General features: G+C 47.0%; 1 protein-coding gene across 1 annotated transcript in view; it reads right to left on the reverse strand.

The window, feature by feature from the left end:
* Window positions 1-596: 596 nt before the first annotated feature.
* LOC124008290 (tensin-like) overlaps window positions 597-20594 on the reverse strand; it is a 336276-nt gene continuing 316278 nt past the window's right edge. The window contains 16 exon segments of the mRNA XM_046319446.1: window positions 597-3465; window positions 3629-3658; window positions 3784-3852; window positions 4036-4204; window positions 4990-5139; window positions 5228-5323; window positions 5477-5692; window positions 5889-6505; window positions 6621-6693; window positions 7300-7329; window positions 7699-7788; window positions 10607-10754; window positions 11254-11435; window positions 11741-11824; window positions 13101-13429; window positions 13431-14745. Coding sequence (XP_046175402.1) covers window positions 3336-3465; window positions 3629-3658; window positions 3784-3852; window positions 4036-4204; window positions 4990-5139; window positions 5228-5323; window positions 5477-5692; window positions 5889-6505; window positions 6621-6693; window positions 7300-7329; window positions 7699-7788; window positions 10607-10754; window positions 11254-11435; window positions 11741-11824; window positions 13101-13429; window positions 13431-14745 — 3728 coding nt within the window. The 3' untranslated portion in view covers window positions 597-3335.

Below are 20594 nucleotides of genomic sequence, written 5' to 3' on the forward strand. Positions count from 1 at the left end.
TGTGCGCTCTAAACACTCCGAGAACACTCAGAATGTATGAATGGACAATCTGACCAGAGCGTCCAGTGTGCACTCCGCACTCAGAATGTAAATGGACACTCCAGAGAACAGAACACTCAGAATGTATGAATGGACAATCTGACCAGAGCGTCCAGTGTGCGCTCTAAACACTGAGAACACTCAGAATGTATGAATGGACAATCTGACCAGAGCGTCCAGTGTGCGCTCTAAACACTCCGAGAACACTCAGAATGTATGAATGGACAATCTGACCAGAGCGTCCAGCGTGCGCTCTAAACACTCCGAGAACACTCAGAATGTATGAATGGACAATCTGACCAGAGCGTCCAGTGTGCGCTCTAAACACTCCGAGAACACTCAGAATGTATGAATGGACAATCTGACAACGCGCTGTATTTACGAATGCCCAGAGCGCACTCAGAGTGAATTTATGAACGCACACCTAGGTAATCATAGCCATAAAGATCATACAATTCAAAACATAACGCTATGGTCATAAGCGATGTGTTACCATAGAGAAACAGTTAAGATGACTACACACAATGAGTGAGAAAATGAACGCTCAAACAACCGCATGTTTTACTGTAACGGATTTGTATTGCTTTAATGTTGTGTTTTCTCCTCAGGAACAGGTAAGCCATGACAGTATAATGCAAATGAAGAAAAAAACCAACACAAGACCCTTCTGTACATCCTTAGTAGTACATTCACACACTCATTAAGTTCCCGTCTGTACACTGAACTCCTCCACACACCTCCACACAAAAATACATTCCATTTCCATTGGTTAACACTGACTGACAGCCTCGGGGTCGTGTAGCTTGAAATGTTGAGGACTTAAAAAAAAAAAAACATACCAGCAAATAAAGAATAAATAAGGAGAATAAATAAATCATGTTACTTGTGAGAGGGCCACAGAGGGCCACAGTTTGGACATCGGGGTGACTATAGCTAGACGTAGTAGCTCAAATAAAAGAGATTTGAAGAATTGTAGACAACATTTAGCCTTTACTGATATTCACATGAAATGATATAAAGTAATAGTTTGCATCTGTTGTATGGTTGTGGTATTCCATTGGTAAGTGATTGGTATTTCTAAACGGGTTAACAATAGTCTCAACTCAACTGGAGAGGACGAGAGAGAGAATAGAGAAGTTCACATATAATGGTGGTGTTAGTGGTATGTGGGTCTGCATATTTACTGGCAACAGAAGGAACATTTATGAATTCATTCGGCTTAGCAACACAATTTCCTTGGAAAAAAGCCAAACATGTAGACACCATAGAAGTTATGTGTTTGAATCTTTGGCAAATCATAATGTCGGTATGATGGGTTGCACATTGCTGTTTACATATTGCATTTAAGGTCGACTTCTAAATTAAATGTCCTCATGCTTCCCTTATAAAAACGTATTCTTTTTTTAAGAACATTTCATATTTTCATAAGATGGTAAATTCATATTCAAGAGCTGACCCTAAAACTGGCAACAACATTTGCCAGGTAACTGATATTATTCGCTGTATTATGGCAGCGTTTAAGACAAACTTGAACATTATGTTGGTCTACCACCCGGATGGTTTTGTCCATGCATTTTTCCTGTAAAAATCATATGCTTTCATCCCATACATGCCTAACCTCAATCTCTGAGAACGCGAAGAAGAAGACACATGACGAGCTAGAACAAACATACGTGTACTGAGTAATGTACACCATATATATCCAAAAGCCTTTCAAAATCTCCCGACTTTGAAATCATTAGCCAAAATAAGTATTTTTTTTCTCAATCCTTAAGGTAATCTTCTTTATGTAGACTGTACAATATATGTATATATGAGTTATCATGGAGGAACAAAGCAACAAAAATAAATATTTTTTTTTAGCTATGTCACCTTTCAAAGTAGTATATCTATATACATTTGATATCAATATCATTTTTCCTTAGCTTATGGAAGATGGGTGAGTGGTGTGTGTTTGAGAAGCAGGCATTTACACACAGTGTGACAACCTCTACGTTTGTCTAAAGGTATGTAGATGCGATCTGGTGAGAGGATAAATTCCCTTTTGGTTCAAAATGAAAGACGACCTTGCTTGATACAGTGAAACCCTCCTGCAAGATTAAAAAAAATATCGCATCTCACCATCGAGTAACTACTTCAACAAAAGGCTGTCTACATGTTCTTTTTTCTTTTTAGGGCTCTTTAGTAGAGTCCAAAAATGGTTTATAATATCATGCAGTCTCTAACAAGGCAAACAACCTCTGTTTTCTTGTCTTAGGGTTAAAGTCTTCATAGAACACAGCGTAGAATGGCCGTTTTGGTGATGTTTAGAGGGAGGGGGTGCAGTTGGACTAAAACATGCAGGTAAGTGCCTAGGGCCCAGGGCTCGGACCAGTCCCTGGTGTTTGTTTCCAGTGTGTTGATTAGCAGTGTCTGTGAGCAGCCAACAGGTGAGGATCAGTCTGAGTCAAACAGGATTGAGTTCAAACGTGGATAATCGGCACCGCCGTGTGGACAGGAGGAGTGAAAGCAGTAGATTTACCAGCTACCTTTCCACAGGCCAGAGTAATCCATCTCCCACATCTGAAATCAATCAGTGCGCTCCAGGATCGACTGGTCAAGTCTGGACCTAACATAAGCAATGTGTTTTATGAGAAGGTTCATCTGCTCTGTGAAGTTGAGCACAGTTTATTTTTCTCGCTGTTGAGCCCTTTACAACATACAACAGGCCTGGGAAATGTCCACTCGAGGGTTCACAAATGACTTTAGTGGACCAAGCTTAAAGATCGAGCTAACATGCAAAACGTCTTCTTAAATATTCTTTAGTAAGAAGCCACTGAGGCAAACTATTTTTCTGAAGACAGAATAAAGTTCAAGAAGAAAGCATTCTTTCTGTTTTTGTCTGTTTCATTTCAACAGTCCCGTTGTAAAAAAGAAAAACGGAGAAAACCTACAACGCCTTAAACTGACCGTCTAATTATGACATACTTGTTCTGAGTGCTACCTTTGGTAAATCAATCCGAAACCCTGATAAATGTCAGTGTCCTTTTCTCACACTGATACTTAGTTTAGCACACAGCTCCTCCACCTTCTTCCTCCACCAGCTCGAGACACATTACCACTGTCACCACTCCAGCCACAACTTCCTCTGGCGCCATCTTGGATTACCTCCAAGTCCTTCAAACATAAAACCTCGCAGAATAAAACAAAGAGAACATATCTCAACAAAGAGAACAGAAGAAAATAATGAAACACAATCCAAAATGATGAAAAAAAAATGTAAGACCAAAAAAATGACTGCCAGGGGTTCGTTGGTTTCATCGCCTCATGACTTTAGAGACGAAGTTGACGATGGCTGAAGCAGGCTGGTCGGGGTCCAACTCGGCAAACAGGTGGCTGACGTTGTCCGTTGTGCTTCCTTGTTTACGTGCCACGAAACCAAACAGTCTGAAGTTTAAAGAGAAATAAAAGCCTGGTTTGAATATGTAGGAGATGGTTCATGATTTGATGTAGTTATTTATAGGCCTATGTGGACCATGGGACTTATTTGTCCCATCTAGTTAATGACCTATTCTATGTATAATAGAGTGATTTGAGTTGTGAGACCTACCTTGCCGTTCCACCTCCTTCCTTGCTCCACCTGTGAAGACGAGATGTGACAAATTCATTTTGGAGGAACAATCAACAAATCTTCCCTATGTAGGCTACATTTGTAATATTTTCACAACTTTAGCACAGCAGAATGATCTGGTCTCAAACACTTACTTCCTGTCCTGGGGGTCAATGTCGCAGTAGGTGACAGTGTTGATTGGGTAGTGCCTTCGGAAGAAGACCCTAGGGCAGGAGAAAACTCAGAGTTAGTGTTGGAAATCTCAGTTTGTCACCAAGCTAGCTCAATTCAAGTAAAACAGTTTGACATGCTAGTATAGCAGTCAGAATCAATGATTGAATACCGACAGATTTCTATGACTCTGACTATGGGTGTAGGGTGCTCCTGTTTCCATGGTTACTACTCACTTCCTCTGGCTATCCGTGAGGGTGATGCCTTGCGACGACACTTTGAAGTGGACGGTTGTTGCCACGGGCAACGGATTGACGGCCATCGTTTCGCTGATTGCCTTGGCGATGGCCTGAGGACCGGTCAGAGACTCCATGTCCACAGAGCTGATGTAAAGAACATTGCATGCTGGGAGAGAACAACAAAAATGGTGCAAATAAGTCACTGTTGAAAATGAAGTAGTGAAGGAGTACCAACAATTGGTGCAATCATTTGAACATGTTGTGGATAAGTGTTGAGAAACAGATCGAGGCAACAGCTGGCTGTATATTAGTGGCTCCATATCTTTCCTTTCTTCTCCGATCAGAATGCTCACTCCATGCATTTGTCAGTAGGTAGTGCCATGCTATCTCTACCAAAGAGAGCAGAACACACGTCCAATCCAGAAGACAATGTTTCAAACCTGACAACAGCTGCTCTGCATAAGACCTAAAGAACAGCGTTATAGAAACACACTTCACTCGTTTGAGTGACAACCATGACAAGCAAAGATGTGACTAAGGCAGGCATGGTAGTGAGAGGGAAGCTTCTGTGGTGACCATGCAGAGCTGAAATATCAGTCTGGGGAGTGTGGGGACAAGGGGGTTAATAATGCCAAAATAGAACCCAAAAACACAGTGCAGTATTTACCATGGGCCTCCTCGGGGACTTGTTGCTGTGCTACTGCAACATAACAGGGTATCCGAGCATGAGAGGAGAAACAAAACCACTGTAGTACATGAAAACTATGTATTTGCGTAACTGCATAGTAATTACATAGGTAGTACTGCAATAGTAAAAGTAAAACAGAATTTGGCCGATTATTATTTGTTTGTTGTTATATGTATCTACTGTTGTAATAGAAGGCTTGGAATGGATTGATGATCAACTGAAAGAGAATGGCCTGAATAATGCAGGGTGCAGTTTGTCCTCACCTGCTCCTTGTTTCACCAGCTCGGCCACTGTGTCAGTGGGAGTGTCCAGCTCCAGGGCCTCCTCATTGGGATCTTTGCTGGGGATCATCAGCTTGCAGGGCAGGGCCAGAGGAGTCATCGAGTGTTGGTACACCAGGGCAGACAGACATCCTGCACACACACATGATTAGCAAGTGTACTTACGTGCTGGAGGGCTAATGAACGAGTTCTCTGTTGAATATGCATGTTTGGAACTCACCGAAGTAGGGTTCGTTGGGACAGCCCTTCAGACGCACGCCTTTGGGGCTCGTCTCAATCAGGAAGTGCCTCACCAACTCGCTCGTGATGTCACCAACTGCCAAAAAACAAAACAGTAAACACATCCTTTAATCAAAGGTCTCTGATCGAAGGTCCATTTTTGCACTTTCACTCCTAAAGATTAAGGTTGGGATTCGGGTTAGGGTGATCTGATCCTAGACCTGCGACTAAGATTAAAGATCTACTGTACCTTTCTTGTTGGCCTGGGCGGTGGGAGGTGGGCAGGCCACCTTCATGGCCAGGCCGTAGGCCCCTCTGAAGGAGTGGCTGTCCCTGATGACGAAGGCCCCTGGCTCCCTGTCTCTCAGCAGACTGATGGCCTGCTCTCTGGAGATGTCTGGCTTGTACCAGAACTTAGACGTGTCCTGGACAAACTTCACGTTCAGCCTGATGTCTGGACTCTGGTCTGTAGAAGTAGTGACAATGGTCAAAGCAATGAAATAGGGATGATTCTGAGACTTTCGTCCATCAAAATAAGCACTGATTGACTGTACAGTTTCTGCTGTGCATGATTGAGTATGACCGCTCACTTGGCTAGATCTGAATAGATTGAATAGTTATAAAGAACATGGCAGAGTCTAGGATTGGACCTCCTCTCTCACCATAGATGGAGAATTTGGAGAGGTCGGGTAGGGTGTGAGAGGTGGACACACTGGGCGTGCTGCCTCCACTGGGTAAGGTGGGTATGGTGGTCTTCCCATCCAGAGTCCCATACGACAGCCCCACATTGGACCTCTCTCCACTGGGCATCCGCCTCTTCTGTGGAAGCATTGGCTGGGGCGACACTGGGAAGGAGGGCGTGGGTGGTGCCCCCTGTCTGTCATCAGGCGTAGTGTGGCCACTGGCCATCGGGTGGCGCCCCATCAAAGGGCTTGGAGGGACGGCAGCGGTTCTGGAGCCTCTTGAGGGGATCACAGGGCTGCCAGGGACTTGCACCCTGTTTCCATTGGGCGGTGTGGGGTGACGAGCCAGACCCGGGCTGGCCTGGTTGGCCAGGCGGCGCTGGAGGGCAGGGCTTGGTGGGGTGTTGGTGGCCACCGTGCGGTGGAGTGTGTTGGGGCTTCCGGGGACAGTGTGGAGGGGGCCCACAACGCTAACCTGGGATCCCTCAGGGGAGTGGGGGCCGTAGGACGGAACGGGGGCGTGCTGGGCACTCTCCAAGGGGTGGGATGGGAAGCCGGAGTCAGCCTGGAGACGAATGGAGGAAGTCATCCTCATGCTGCAGAGAGAGAGAAACACTGAACTGTAACCTAGGACTATCTTTAGTCCTCTTCTTTCAAGAGTTTCCCCTGGGTTATCCAAACTCTGTGCCCCAGGAACAGTACCGTACTCACCCGTCTGGGCTGTGGATGGGACTACTGGAAGATATAGGATCATTTAGGGGGTGTCCAGCATAACCACGGCCGTCTGTAGTGAAAACACACACACATATATTATTATTACACTGTTATTGGCAGCTAAACAGGGAGAGAAAGGGATGCTGTTATGAGGGGGACCGACAGAAACCTGGTGAGGTCATTCCCAAAACAGTTCAAAAAGAAAAGAAACATCCTGAGGGAGACTCAAAGTGGGATTAACACAGATGCAAAGTTGAGAGGTGAAGGCATTAAACAGGCCCACTCCACAGGCTAACAACCGAATATAGATTTGATACCTAACCTACTGTAACCTTACCTCACACCTTAACAAATTCCTTACTTTAACCTGAACTCTTTCTTCACGTTTCAGAAACTTTGGGACGCATTGGGCACCCAATGATATTCGAGAAGAGGCAGGACTTAACCACTGATAGCCAATCAAAACAGAATGTTTGCGGTTGCAGCCTGTATAGTGGGACTGTGTTATTCCTCTAGAAGCAAACAACAGAAGGTAGAGCAAAACTGAGACGCCATAACAAGATCCTCCTGTCAAAACGAGGGGTTTTCAAACATGGCCGAACACAAAGGATTATGGGTACTCTGTGTGACGGGGATGAGAGGTTGGTGCCACATGTTGCCATAGAAACGCCCTTACCTTGCTCCTCATCGCTTACAGATTCATAGTCTGACAGAACAGAAAGAATAAGTAGAAGAAGAAAACAGTCGGTGATTGAGGGAGAGGTGAGAAAAAGAGGAGGAGGAAACCGTTGAAAGAGAAGCAAGAGACCAAAGTTTGCAGGTGTGTAGAAGCAATTAGGGGACAAAAAAAACCTAGATGGGAAAAGGTTGTGTGTGTGTTTTGACCTGATCCACAATGGTTGTGTGTGTGTGTGTGTGTGTGTGTGTGTGTGTGTGTGTGTGTGTGTGTGTGTGTGTGTGTGTGTGTGTGTGTGTGTGTGTGTGTGTGTGTGTGTGTGTGTGTGTGTGTGTGTGTGTGTGTGTGTGTGTGTGTGTGTGTGTGTGTGTGTGTGTGTGTGTGTGTGTGTGTTCTGACCTGATCCACCATGGAGAATGTCTGCTGGATGGTGGGGCTTCAGTCCTAAAGCAGAGAGAGGGGTTTTGGCCAAGCCTGGAGGAGAACGGGCTAGAGAGAGTGATAGAGAGAGAGAGAAACAGAGAGAGAGCGAGAGAGAAACAGAGAGAGAGCGAGAGAAACAGAGAGAGAAAGAGAGAAACAGAGAGAGAGCGAGAGAAACAGAGAGAGAAAGAGAGAAACAGAGAGAGAGTGATAGTGAGAGAAAAACAGAGCGAGAGAGAAACAGAGAGAGAGAGAGAGAAAAACAGAGCGAGAGAGAAACAGAGAGAGAGAGAGAGAGAGAGAGAGAGAGAGAGAGAGAAAAACAGAGCGAGAGAGAAACAGAGAGAGAGTGATAGAGTGAGAGAAAGAGAGAGAGAGAGTGAGAGAAACCGAGAGCGAGAGCGAGAGAAACAGAGCGAGAGCGAGAGAAACAGAGAGAGAGTGAGAGAGAGAGAGCGAGAGAGAAAAACAGAGCGAGAGAGAAACAGAGAGAGAGTGATAGAGTGAGAGAAAGAGAGAGAGAGAGTGAGAGAAACCGAGAGCGAGAGCGAGAGAAACAGAGCGAGAGCGAGAGAAACAGAGCGACAGAGCGAGAGAAACAGAGAGAGAGCGAGAGAGCGAGAGAAACAGAGCGACAGAGCGAGAGAAACAGAGCGAGAGAAACAGAGAAACAAAGCGAGAGAAACAGAGCGAGAGAGCGAGAGAAAGAGCGAGAGAGCGAGAGAAAGAGCGAGAGAGCAAGAGAAACAGAGCGAGAGAGCGAGAAAAACAGAGAGAGAGAAAGAGAGAGCGAGAAAGATAGATACAAAGTGTGATAGAGGGAGAAAGAAAGAGAGAGAGAAAATATAGATAATGAGAGAAAGAGAGAGACCAAACCAAACTGTAAGTGTTTAGCCTCCAGAAGATCTGAGCTGATTCATACAGAATACATAGTGTCAGATCCAAACAACCAACAAACTACAACAACAAGACAACCAGGATGGTGAATGGAGACACAGTACAACGTGCCCCGGCCATGCAAGAGTTGGGACATGGCATGCAGAAGGCAAACCAACACAGAACAGTTCACTGAGGGACTGGTGACACGGAGAGGGAACCAATGGCATCCTGAACAGTACATCTAGTAACTACATAGTAGTACTGTTTATACAAGGAGACACACTGACTACATGCCAGGATTGGGATCCAATCCATTTTTTTTATTCAGTCAATTCATGAAGCGAATTGAAATGCCATCAGTTTTCCAGTGGAGGAAAAGAGTTTGGCAGGGTTGGCGTGGTGGACTGGACACAGTAATCTGAAGATTCCATCAGTTTTCCAGTGGAGGAAAAGAGTTTGGCAGGGTTGGCGTGGTGGACTGGACACAGTAATCTGAAGATTCCATCAGTTTTCCAGTGGAGGAAAAGAGTTTGGCAGGGTTGGCGTGGTGGACTGGACACAGTAATCTGAAGATTCCATCAGTTTTCCAGTGGAGGAAAAGAGTTTGGCAGGGTTGGCGTGGTGGACTGGACACAGTAATCTGAAGATTCCATCAGTTTTCCAGTGGAGGAAAAGAGTTTGGCAGGGTTGGCGTGGTGGACTGGACACAGTAATCTGAAGATTCCATCAGTTTTCCAGTGGAGGAAAAGAGTTTGGCAGGGTTGGCGTGGTGGACTGGACACAGTAATCTGAAGATTCCATCAGTTTTCCAGTGGAGGAAAAGAGTTTGGCAGGGTTGGTGTGGTGGACTGGACACAGTAATCTGAAGATTCCATCAGTTTTCCAGTGGAGGAAAAGAGTTTGGCAGGGTTGGCGTGGTGGACTGGACACAGTAATCTGAAGATTCCATCAGTTTTCCAGTGGAGGAAAAGAGTTTGGCAGGGTTGGTGTGGTGGACTGGACACAGTAATCTGAAGATTCCATGCATCCTCCACTTACCAACGAATCCCACATCAATTCTTTGTCTGTCTGTTTCAAAGATAGTGCCTCCAGAGAGGGAAGGCAGGGGCCAGAGCAGGGTAAAGGGGGTAGATGGAGGGGGTATCTGGGGGCTCAGAGTGGGTCCTTACTTCAACTACAGTGTGGCAGTGACCACTGCAGGAATAGGGAGCCCTAACCCTGGTTGGTCCCAAATAAGTCCCAAAGCAGGCTGTCTATTGAAATGATCATTAAGATAAATACAGATAGATACAGTATTTATCTCTATGGTATCTCTACGGTGCCAAGAAGCAATCTACTGTCTAACCTGACATGATTTATAGGTCATAGGTTAAATGATGAAACTACAATACATTATTATCTTCTATCTATTCCTGTGTGGCTCAGTTGGTAGAGCATGTAACTTGCCAGGGTTGTGGGTTTGACTCCCACAGAGGAACAGTATGAAAAAGTTAAATGATGTATGCATTCACTACTGTAAGTCGCTCTGGATAAGTGTGCCTGCTAAATGATTCAAATGTCATTTTTCAGTTTTATTCCCAGTCTCTCTCATAATGTCTTTCACAGAGGGAATTAGTGTTAGTTTACCATTGAATCATCTCTACAAGAGAAAGAAAGGTGTTATTGAATTCATTTAGGAAACTCACCACCACCGATTAGTCCCAATCAAAACACCAACAATTGAACATTACAGTAACAGCAGTGACTTTCTCTGGCCCTGTCCAAATAATGTCAGAACGCATCGTTCCTCCCTTATAAGAAGGCAATAAAGAAGGACGCATCTTAAAAGCATTGGAACTGGGCCCCCTTCTACAACCACTTATTGTGCATCACTTTAGGCTGCAACTGCAAGTACGAAAGATACTACATACTTAACGTTTATGGCAGTCGTATAATTGTGATTGACGAACAGTGGCAATAGAGTAAGGTCTACTGGCGCCCTCTGTCTGCAGGGAGGTGAACTTACACATGTTGAAGTAAGGGGTCTGAGGTGAGACAGGGAAGGCAGGGGCCAGGGGGTGGGCCTCACCACCACTGCTGAACATAGGACTGACAGCAGCCCGACCGTCAGCATCATCATCCCCATACGCCTCGCGGTAGCTGTGCATGGGGCCCTGGAAGGAGGGGACACAGCACACACACAACACACACACACAACACACACACAACATAACACCCCCCCCCACCCCCCAGACACAGAAAGAGCCAGAAAATACACATGGACAAGGACAATACACACATAGAGGTAATGTTAACAGACACAGACGAAAATAACACACAGATACAAATACAGACAGAGATAGCGACACATTACAAACCCACACACACCAACACAAAGTCCACATAGACACACACACACCAACACAAAGTCCACACACACACACACACACACACACACACACACACACACACACACACACACACACACACACACACACACACACACACACACACACACACACACACACACACACACACACACACACATAACAGACATGGTTACTCTCACAGTGAAACAATGATCTATTCAATGAACGGAAGACCATTTTAAGCTGATAAAGACGAGAGATAGAGAGCTTGCTGCCTGTGGCTGGACAGGGGTATGTACTCTACCTCTCTGGGTCTTCCTCCAGGGTTGAGGATGTGGAAGTGTGACGAGTGGACAGGGGAGCGCACCGGTGCCCCCGTGTGGGCTGGAGGGTCCTCGTTGCCACTCTGGTAGTGCCCCTCGCTAGTGGTCCGACGGCGGACGGTCTCCTGAGCCTCCTCCGGCGTCATCCCACGGGAACGCATCCCTGGAACACCAACAACAACGTCAGGAATTCCCAAAGGCTTTCCTTCAGTTCCAGGGATGTATTTAGGAAGAACGATAACTTTAGGGGGGATCTAAAATATGGATCTGGAAATAAGTTTCAGAGTGTATCTACACTGTATATTCCAGGTTTCATACATCATTCCAAACTTAAAATAAGTGATTTGCTAATTTTAAGAGGAATGTTGTCACAAGAGAGAGAGAGAGAGAGAGAGAGAGAGAGAGAGAGAGAGAGAGAGAGAGAGAGAGAGAGAGAGAGAGAGAGAGAGAGAGAGAGAGAGAGCAAACCAGAGAAAGAATAAGAGCGATGGCGGTCAGATTGTGGCGTAGTGGAAATGCTTTCGTTGATGCCCTGAATACGAGCGTTGTACTCTGCTCACAGTGGGGGTGGTGGATAGGAGGCAGAGGTGGAGGAGGAGGAGGAAGAGAAGGAGGAGGAAGGAGGTGCAGAGGCAGATGCAATGGCGTGAAGGGTGGTCCAACAGAGCAGAGGAGTGGATGGACAGAACAAGAGACAGAAACAGAAAAAGACAGAGAGAAAAAATGAATAAAGGAAAATGAACGTTTTATTCTGTGAAGTCATTAAACAAACAGAACAAAGATGGAAGTTCAAATTAGATATGAGAGAAATTAGAGCAGGGATAGAACCAAAATGTGCACATTCTGGAATCCCCCAGAACCGGATTGAGAAACACTGCTTCACCTCACATTAGTGTTTACGGCATGTTTCCTGTTCTGTGTGGACCGCGGGAAGACTAGCTGCTGCTTTCACAACAGATAATGATTCTAATAAAATACCAAACACCAAGTCAACATCTGCGGTAGAAAGACAAAGGCAACTACCAAATAAGCCCACTTGGTGGCATCTGTGAGAACCATCCCATACGCTTCCATACGTGGCGGGACGTGAATGTGGAAAATGCATGGTAGCTGAGAACTCAACCAGCATGTCTATTCTTACCACCTTAAATCTCATCTCCATGGTGTCCAACAACAGCTCAGAGCTCACCGTAGGTTTTCAGACCATATCTGTCCTGCTCAACTAATAAGTCAGTGGTGATAGAAGGCCGTTGACATACTGCATTTGACTATGACTGTGCTTCTTACAGTTCACAGCATGTTCCGGAACAAAGCGTTCATTGTGACTCTCAGCGGTGCCTGTATGACAAGGTCCCCTTGCAACTGTCCCTGCTAACGAATGTTTGGTAACAGTTATAAGGTGTTATGATGTAGTAGTGGCAGGTAGCCTAGTGGTTAGAGCGGTGGGCCAGTAACCGTAAGGTTGCTGAATCGAATCCCTGAGCTGACAAGGTAAAAATCTGTCGTTCTCCCCCTGTTCCCTAACCCCCTGTTCCCCGGGTGCCGAAGACGTGGATGTCGATTAAGACTGCCCCTCCCCCCCCACCTCTCTGATTCAGAGGGGTTGGGTTAAATGCGCATTTCCGTTGTACAACTTACCTAATGCATTATAATACTTGTCATAAGCACATATGACATCATTATAATGTCTTTTTGCTTTTATGTATTGTGACAGCGAATACCTCTGCTTTTGAAAATGACATAATGAAACATGAAATATGAAAATGACAGAAAATTGTGAAACTAAACAGGGATATTCAATCTAATCCTCAATCCGGTAGTGACTTACCAGCGATGCGTTGAGCCACCAGGCCCTCTAGGTTGAGGTTCTCCTCCTCAGGTTCTGGCTCCTTGAGAAGGGGGGAAGAGTTGGGGAGGGGGGAGGAGGAGGTGCTGTAGCCATGATAGGGAGACCCTCCCTTGCGGTCTGGGGAGTGGGACACCACCGTCCCACCTGGGTACGAGTTCAGGGGCTTCATCTGGAGCTGTCCGAAGATGGAGGAGGAGTCAGAGGGGTAGAGGGGGGAACCAGGCCCCTGAGCTGGGTGCATGTGGTAGGGCTCGGGGGGGTGTATGGGAGTGGTGTTTGTATGGGGCTGGTACGAGGCGGACCTCGGGGGGGACATACGACAGGGGAGACTCAGCCACAGGACTCTGGACGGGCGACGTTGAAACCCGGCCAGCCGTCGACCTCAGAGGCTGTCCAAAGGCATTGTAGTTAATGTTATAGCCATGGATGGCTGAGTCTGCCTGGTAGGATGGCCTGGCCAGAGATTGGGAGAAGGGGATCTGGGCTGGCCCTCCTACACTGTTCTCACCAGAGGGGGCGCTGTAGGACTTGGGAACCTGTCCTGTGTGTGGGTCCAGATCCAGCATCAGCATGTCGAGGGCTTCGATAGACTGCTCTATGTCATGCTGAGAGGCGGTGGGGGGGAAGTGGGGCAGACTGTGGGTGCTCTGTAAGGGAGGACCGAAGGGGTCGTCTGGCAGACTGTACTGGTGCCATGCGCTCAGCCCTCTCTGGACTGCCTCCCTGCTACTGGTGCTCCTCTCAGGGGCTCTGGGCAGCATGGGGCCTCCAGGCTCGGGGGTCCCGAAGGACTGGGAACGCTGCATACTCCCGTTCTGGTAACTGTTAGGAGAGTACTCCTCCTCCTGGGGCGAACTGGAGTCCATGATCCGCTCCTGTGCCGACGTAGAAGTCCGTACCCGATGCACCGGCATCTCCCGTAGCTTCTCTAGGTATGGCCCGTCGTTCTGCCTATTAATGGGTATCTGTGATTGGTAGTACAGCTCTGCGGGCGTGGCCTGGCCGTCCAATGACGAGAGTGTTCCCAGACTGTCCACGCTGTTACCCTCCTGACTGATGTGCAGCTCGTCGTCCAAGATGTCCGTCTCACGCTCTTCGGCGGAGGGGGCTGCAATGAGCCGGGTATGCCCGCTGACGTGCACCTGGGCTGGGACAAGGTGGCGTACTGCCCCCCCTGGGCTGGTGGAGCTAGCCAGGTAGGCCTGGCGGTGGAGCATGGGGGCCTCAAGGCCACTCAGAAGCTGGTCCAACTCTCTCTTCTCCTGGGGACTGAGAGGGGGATGACTGGGCGTGTTGTGGTTCTGGTTGGTGTTCACCGCTCCATGCAGCAACAGACTGTGGTCATCAGTGCGATCGGTTTTGACGGATGCTGTCGAGTTCCCAGAGTCGCTGCTGACCGACAGGGCGTGGTCGACCGCGGGCAGGGAGGCGTGGCCCACTACCGGGAGGGTGCGGTCAGAACTTGGGAGGGTGTGGTTAGGGTGTTGGGGGGTGTGGTCTGCGTTGGTTAGGGGGTGGTCGAGGACGGGAAGGCCGTTGATTGTGACCACTCCATCGAGGGACTCTTTCTTGTGGACTCGGGCATACAGGCTGCCGTCGACGGGGCCTTGGGTGTGAACAGCGTCTGAAAGAGAGAAGAAGAATACATGCTATTAAAAGGTGCGCAAACAAAGAGGCGAAACGAACACATTTCTGATTTTGAAAACTCCTCACAAATGACCCAACATCACAGTCACTTTCACACCACAGGGACTTGTGCCTGACTCCTAACTGTTTCCTGAGACTGGACCACGACAGCTAGTCCCCCATGGAAAAGAGAATTCACTCCATCCTCCAAGGAGCCACAACTTAATGGAAGCTTAAGTCAACACAGCATATTAATCTTCTAATACAGTAGTGTTGAGTGCATATATGTATATACATACACATCCAGGCCTTTCAGCCCTAAACACATGGAGCCTCCAGCCCACCATAACAGCCCTGGCTCTGGCTCTGGTCTGGTATAAGTACATTAGGGGTCCAAGCATCCCAGTCCAGGACCTGTCATGGACTGATCAGGCAGCACAACCCTACATGGCGTGATCCCCGCACCACCGTCTGTGGAACATCTCCCAGACACAGTGCACCAACTCGCCATGGCAACAGCATAATTACCACATCAGAATTGCCAGATTCTTCAATATCAGAATCCACAGTATGTGAGAGCACCAGAATTACTATGTTATATATACAGTGTATGTCATTTCACATGTCCTGTGTCTATCTATATGAACGCAGCACGTTTCATTTGCTGAGGTGATTTTGTCACTGAGTAACTGTTTTTATGCATCGATGTCAGCATGCTGTGTATAATCCTCAGATGTTCTCCCATGCAGATGGGTTGGTTACATCACTCTTGATTTACGGCCAGCATTTCCGCTAATAGGAACCTCTCAAGTTTGGCAGGAGTCCCTGGCAACCTCCAGCACCCATTTCCTGGACCAATCACTCCACCAACCAATTCCTCAACATCTGGTCTCACAACAGCTCTAAACTTGAACATGTCTGATGATGAAGGATGGCATAAGATCAAGAGGCATGTTTCAAACAATATGAGGCCCAATTTGAGACCAGAAACTCAGGTTCATATTGATTACAATACCCTGCATCATCTTTGTTCTCCTATAAACTTCTCCAGAATATTTTCAGGACCATATTGACCATGAAAACACACACACACACACACACACACACACACACACACACACACACACACACACACACACACACACACACACACACACACACACACACACACACACACACACACACACACACACACACACACACACACACACACACACACACACACACACACACACACACATCTACATCTCAAAAAGACCCTTCTCTTTCAACAGCTGCTTAGAGAAACAAGTGATATCTGGTCACCGGGAGCAGCTTCTGAACATCAGCACAGCAGTTGGTGGGGGGGGTTCCACAGTGACACATGGAGAGGTTCTCTGACCACAGCTATTTACGAGGCCATGTCAACAACGCTACAGTAGCAGAATGAGAGAGAGAGAGGAGAGAGAAAGAGAAGAGGGAGAAAGCTACCCACCAGAACACACTGTTCCTTATTTTTGTAGAGAACTTCTAGTGCTCCTGATATTGCCTGCAAAATACTTCCCAGTACAGAACAGTTTGACTGATAACCTACTTCAAGCCAAGTCCAAGTCCTGAATCAACTCCCATGAAAGCTTTTCTTACCTGGAGATTTCTTCTCTTCCTCCTTCCTTTCCGTGTTTTCTTTCCTTTAGTTAGATGAAATAGAGTTGCCCTTTGCCATCACACTTGGTTTGTTTGAGATGAAGGGGAGAAATCCTTCACTAGGCTATGATTCAAATGATACTGAGTTGGCATAGCCTACCCCTCCCTCTCTCATTGGTTGGGAGGAGACAGAGATGTGCCACCCTTCACCTATCGATGTTGGGATTGGGTGAGGTGGGGTGGAGCTAGTCCATTCCCTGGGGAGTTGAACTATGAGTCGTGAGCTGTGAGCTGGTCCAGTGGAATCTGTCAGTTCCTTCCTGGCATTGGGAGTTTCCTAAAACTACAACACCCACGCAGCTAACCACCCTGAGCCCTGGCCTGGACCCACTCTTACACAGTGACATCACTCACACTCTCACTGGGGTTTCCCTGGCCTCTTTCTCTCTCCAGTAATCTATCTGTCTCTATGTCTCACACACACACACACACACACACACACACACACACACACACACACACACACACACACACACACACACACACACACACACACACACACACACACACACACACACACACACACACACACACACACACACACACACACACACACACACACACACACACAGAGGGTTTGCCTCCCACAGAAGAGGGGAGACCCTTGTTCTCAGAGACTGGGATCATTCAATGGAGAAAACCCAAACACCAGAGGGGTGACACGTTTCCAGCTGTTGGTGTCTGTTCTGTTAGGAGGAACACATCTCTGTTCTGGTAGGAGAGGCAGATCTCTGTTCTGTTAGGAGGAACACATCTCTGTTCTGGTAGGAGAGGCAGATCTCTGTTCTGTTAGGAGAGGCAGATCTCTGTTCTGTTAGGAGGAACACATCTCTGTTTTGTTAGGAGGAACACATCTCTGTTTTGTTAGGAGGAACACATCTCTGTTCTGGTAGGAGAGGCAGATCTCTGTTCTGTTAGGAGGAACACATCTCTGTTCTGGTAGGAGAGGCAGATCTCTGTTCTGTTAGGAGAGGCAGATCTCTGTTCTGTTAGGAGAGGCAGATCTCTGTTCTGTTAGGAGAGGCAGATCTCTGTTCTGTTAGGAGAGACAGATCTCTGTTCTGTTAGGAGAGACAGATCTCTGTTCTGTTAGGAGAGACAGATCTTTGTTCTGTTAGGAGGGGCAGATCTCTGTTCTGTTAGGAGAGACAGATCTCTGTTCTGTTAGGAGAGGCAGATCTCTGTTCTGTTAGGAGAGACAGATCTCTGTTCTGTTAGGAGAGACAGATCTCTGTTCTGTTAGGAGAGACAGATCTCTGTTCTGTTAGGAGGGGCAGATCTCTGGAAAAAATAAACTATGATTGGACATGGTGACATTTAACCAAACTCATAAAGTCTATGGAAGACAGGGAAGAGAGGGAAAAGCAGTGAAAGAAAGGACATAGATGGGAGGATAACTGAGAAAGAGGGAGAGGTTCCCAAACTGTGGTCCATGACTCACTGGTGGTACATGATCACATGACATATTTTCTGGTACCAAAATAGCCTGTTTGTAATCCTCAAATACACTAATGCTTTTAAATATGGTCCGTGAGGGAAATGTATGGGAACCTGTTGTCTCTACCCATCAGCACCTTCAAACAGCTCTATAGTGTATTTGAACAAATGACTTATTTCGATTTTTGTCCCGTCTTCACCAAGAAGAGAGGGGCCGAAGGGTTCGACACATTCTCTTCACACAGAAAGGAAGTGTTTCAAAGTGTGAGGGGAATGACTGGAACTCTGCAGACTTCACATTTACCTCACCCGTGGGGCGTGAGTTAGTACAGGCATCCAGAAACACACACACACACACACACGACTGACATAAACCTCGATCCCTGGCACACACACAATGCCCATGTTCTCAAAGAGGCTCTTTATACATATCAGCTTTGTGTATTATTCACACACACACACATTCCTGTGTGTCTAAGTTGAAAACAACAGAAGAATTGTGGTGAGCTGGGCTTTCTCTATTATTAAAAACAAAGATTATGTAAAGATGTGTGAGTTTTGATGTATGGGAGAGTTCACCGCCATCATTGGAATACGTTGATGATGGATGTATGTCGTGTATAGAATCAACATATTCCTGCTGAGCTGGGTGTGAGCATTGCTGGGGTGGGTTTCAGTATAGATTTACTGGCCTTAAAAAACACAGGGACAATTTTTAGTACAGTAAGTCGTTGCTGAGCCACCATAAAGCTTCTTAGTATGCTAGCCAGGCGATAGCTGTGGCTTTGAAACAAAGACCAAGCCATAAATCTCTTCCAACATGAATCTGCCCAGCAGGAATAGCTAGTTAGGGTAGTCAGCTAAAGTAGATGCCTGTCAACACTGAGATGAGGTACACTGTTTGTCCATTAGCTGAATTTAGGCCTACAGTTACTATCAGTGACGAGACAGACATTTATTCTGAGTGGGTCACAAATAGGACAGAGTTGACAGGACAGAGTTGACAGGACAGAGTTGTCAGGACAGAGTTGACAGGACAGAGTTGACAGGACGGAGTTGACAGAACAGAGTTGACAGGACGGAGTTGACAGGACGGAGTTGACCGGACGGAGTTGACCGGACAGAGTTGACAGGACGGAGTTGACAGGACGGAGTTGACAGGACGGAGTTGACCAGACAGAGTTGACAGGACAGAGTTGACAGGACGGAGTTGACAGGACAGAGTTGACAGGACAGAGTTGACAGGACAGAGTTGACAGGACAGAGTTGACAGGACGGAGTTGACAGAACAGAGTTGACAGGACGGAGTTGACAGGACGGAGTTGACCGGACGGAGTTGACCGGACAGAGTTGACAGGACGGAGTTGACAGGACGGAGTTGACAGGACGGAGTTGACCAGACAGAGTTGACAGGACGGAGTTGACCGGACAGAGTAGACAGGACAGAGTAGACAGGACAGAGTTGACAGGACAGAGTAGACAGGACAGAGTAGACAGGACAGAGTTGACAGGACAGAGTTGACAGGACAGAGTAGACAGGACAGAGTTGACAGGACAGAGTTGACAGGACAGAGTTGACAGGACGGAGTTGACTGGACGGAGTTGACAGGACGGAGTTGACAGGACGGAGTTGACAGGACGGAGTTGACAGGACGGAGTTGACCAGACGGAGTTGACAGGACAGAGTTGACAGGACAGAGTTGACCGGACGGAGTTGACAGGACGGAGTTGACAGGACGGAGTTGACCGGACAGAGTTGACAGGACAGAGTTGACAGGACGGAGTTGACTGGACGGAGTTGACAGGACAGAGTAGACAGGACAGAGTTGACAGGCTCATATATAGACATAGTTTGGGGCTAACCTGAGAGATGGACATCATTAGCCTTCCATTCATGTATCATTCAATTGACTTAGGCAATGGTTCCTCAGAGGCCTTGTGGAGTGCGAGGCTCGTAAGACACGGGCATGCACACATACACATACAGTGCCTTCGTAAAGTATTCAGACCCCTTACTTACGTTACAGCCTTATTCTAAAATGGATTCAATATTTTTTCCCCTCATCAATCTACACACAAAACCCCATTATGACAAAGTGAAAACCGTTTTTTAGACATGTTTGCCAATATATAAACAATTAAAAACAAAAATACCTTATTTACATAAGTAAATAAGACCCTTTGCTATGAGACTCGAAATTGAGCTGAGGCGCATCCTGTTTCCATTGACCATTCTTGAGATGTTTCTACAACTTGATTGGAGTCCACCTGTGGAAAATTCAATTGATTGGATATGATTTGGAAAGGCACACACCTGTCTATATAAGGTCCCACAGTTGACAGTGCATGCCAAAAACCAAGCCATGAGGTCAAAGGAATTGTCCGTAGAGCTCAGAGACATATTGTGCCGAGGCACAGATCGAGGGTAGGGTACCAAAACATGTCTGCAGCATTGAAGGTCCCCAAGAACAGAGTGGCCTCCATCATTCTTAAATGGAAGAAGTTTGGACACACCAAGACAATCGGGGGAGAAGCGCCTTCATCGGGGAGGTGACCAAGAACCCGATGGTCACTCTGACAGAGCTTCAGAGTTCCTCTGTGGAGATGGGAGAACCTTCCAGAAAAATCATATCTGCAACACTCCACCAATCGCGCCTTTATGGTAGAGTGGCCAGACGGAAGCCACCCATCAGTAAAAGACAGCCCACTTGGAGTTTGCCAAAAGGG

Source organism: Oncorhynchus gorbuscha, linkage group LG21, assembly GCF_021184085.1.
Source record: "Oncorhynchus gorbuscha isolate QuinsamMale2020 ecotype Even-year linkage group LG21, OgorEven_v1.0, whole genome shotgun sequence".
Lineage (NCBI taxonomy): Eukaryota > Metazoa > Chordata > Actinopteri > Salmoniformes > Salmonidae > Oncorhynchus > Oncorhynchus gorbuscha.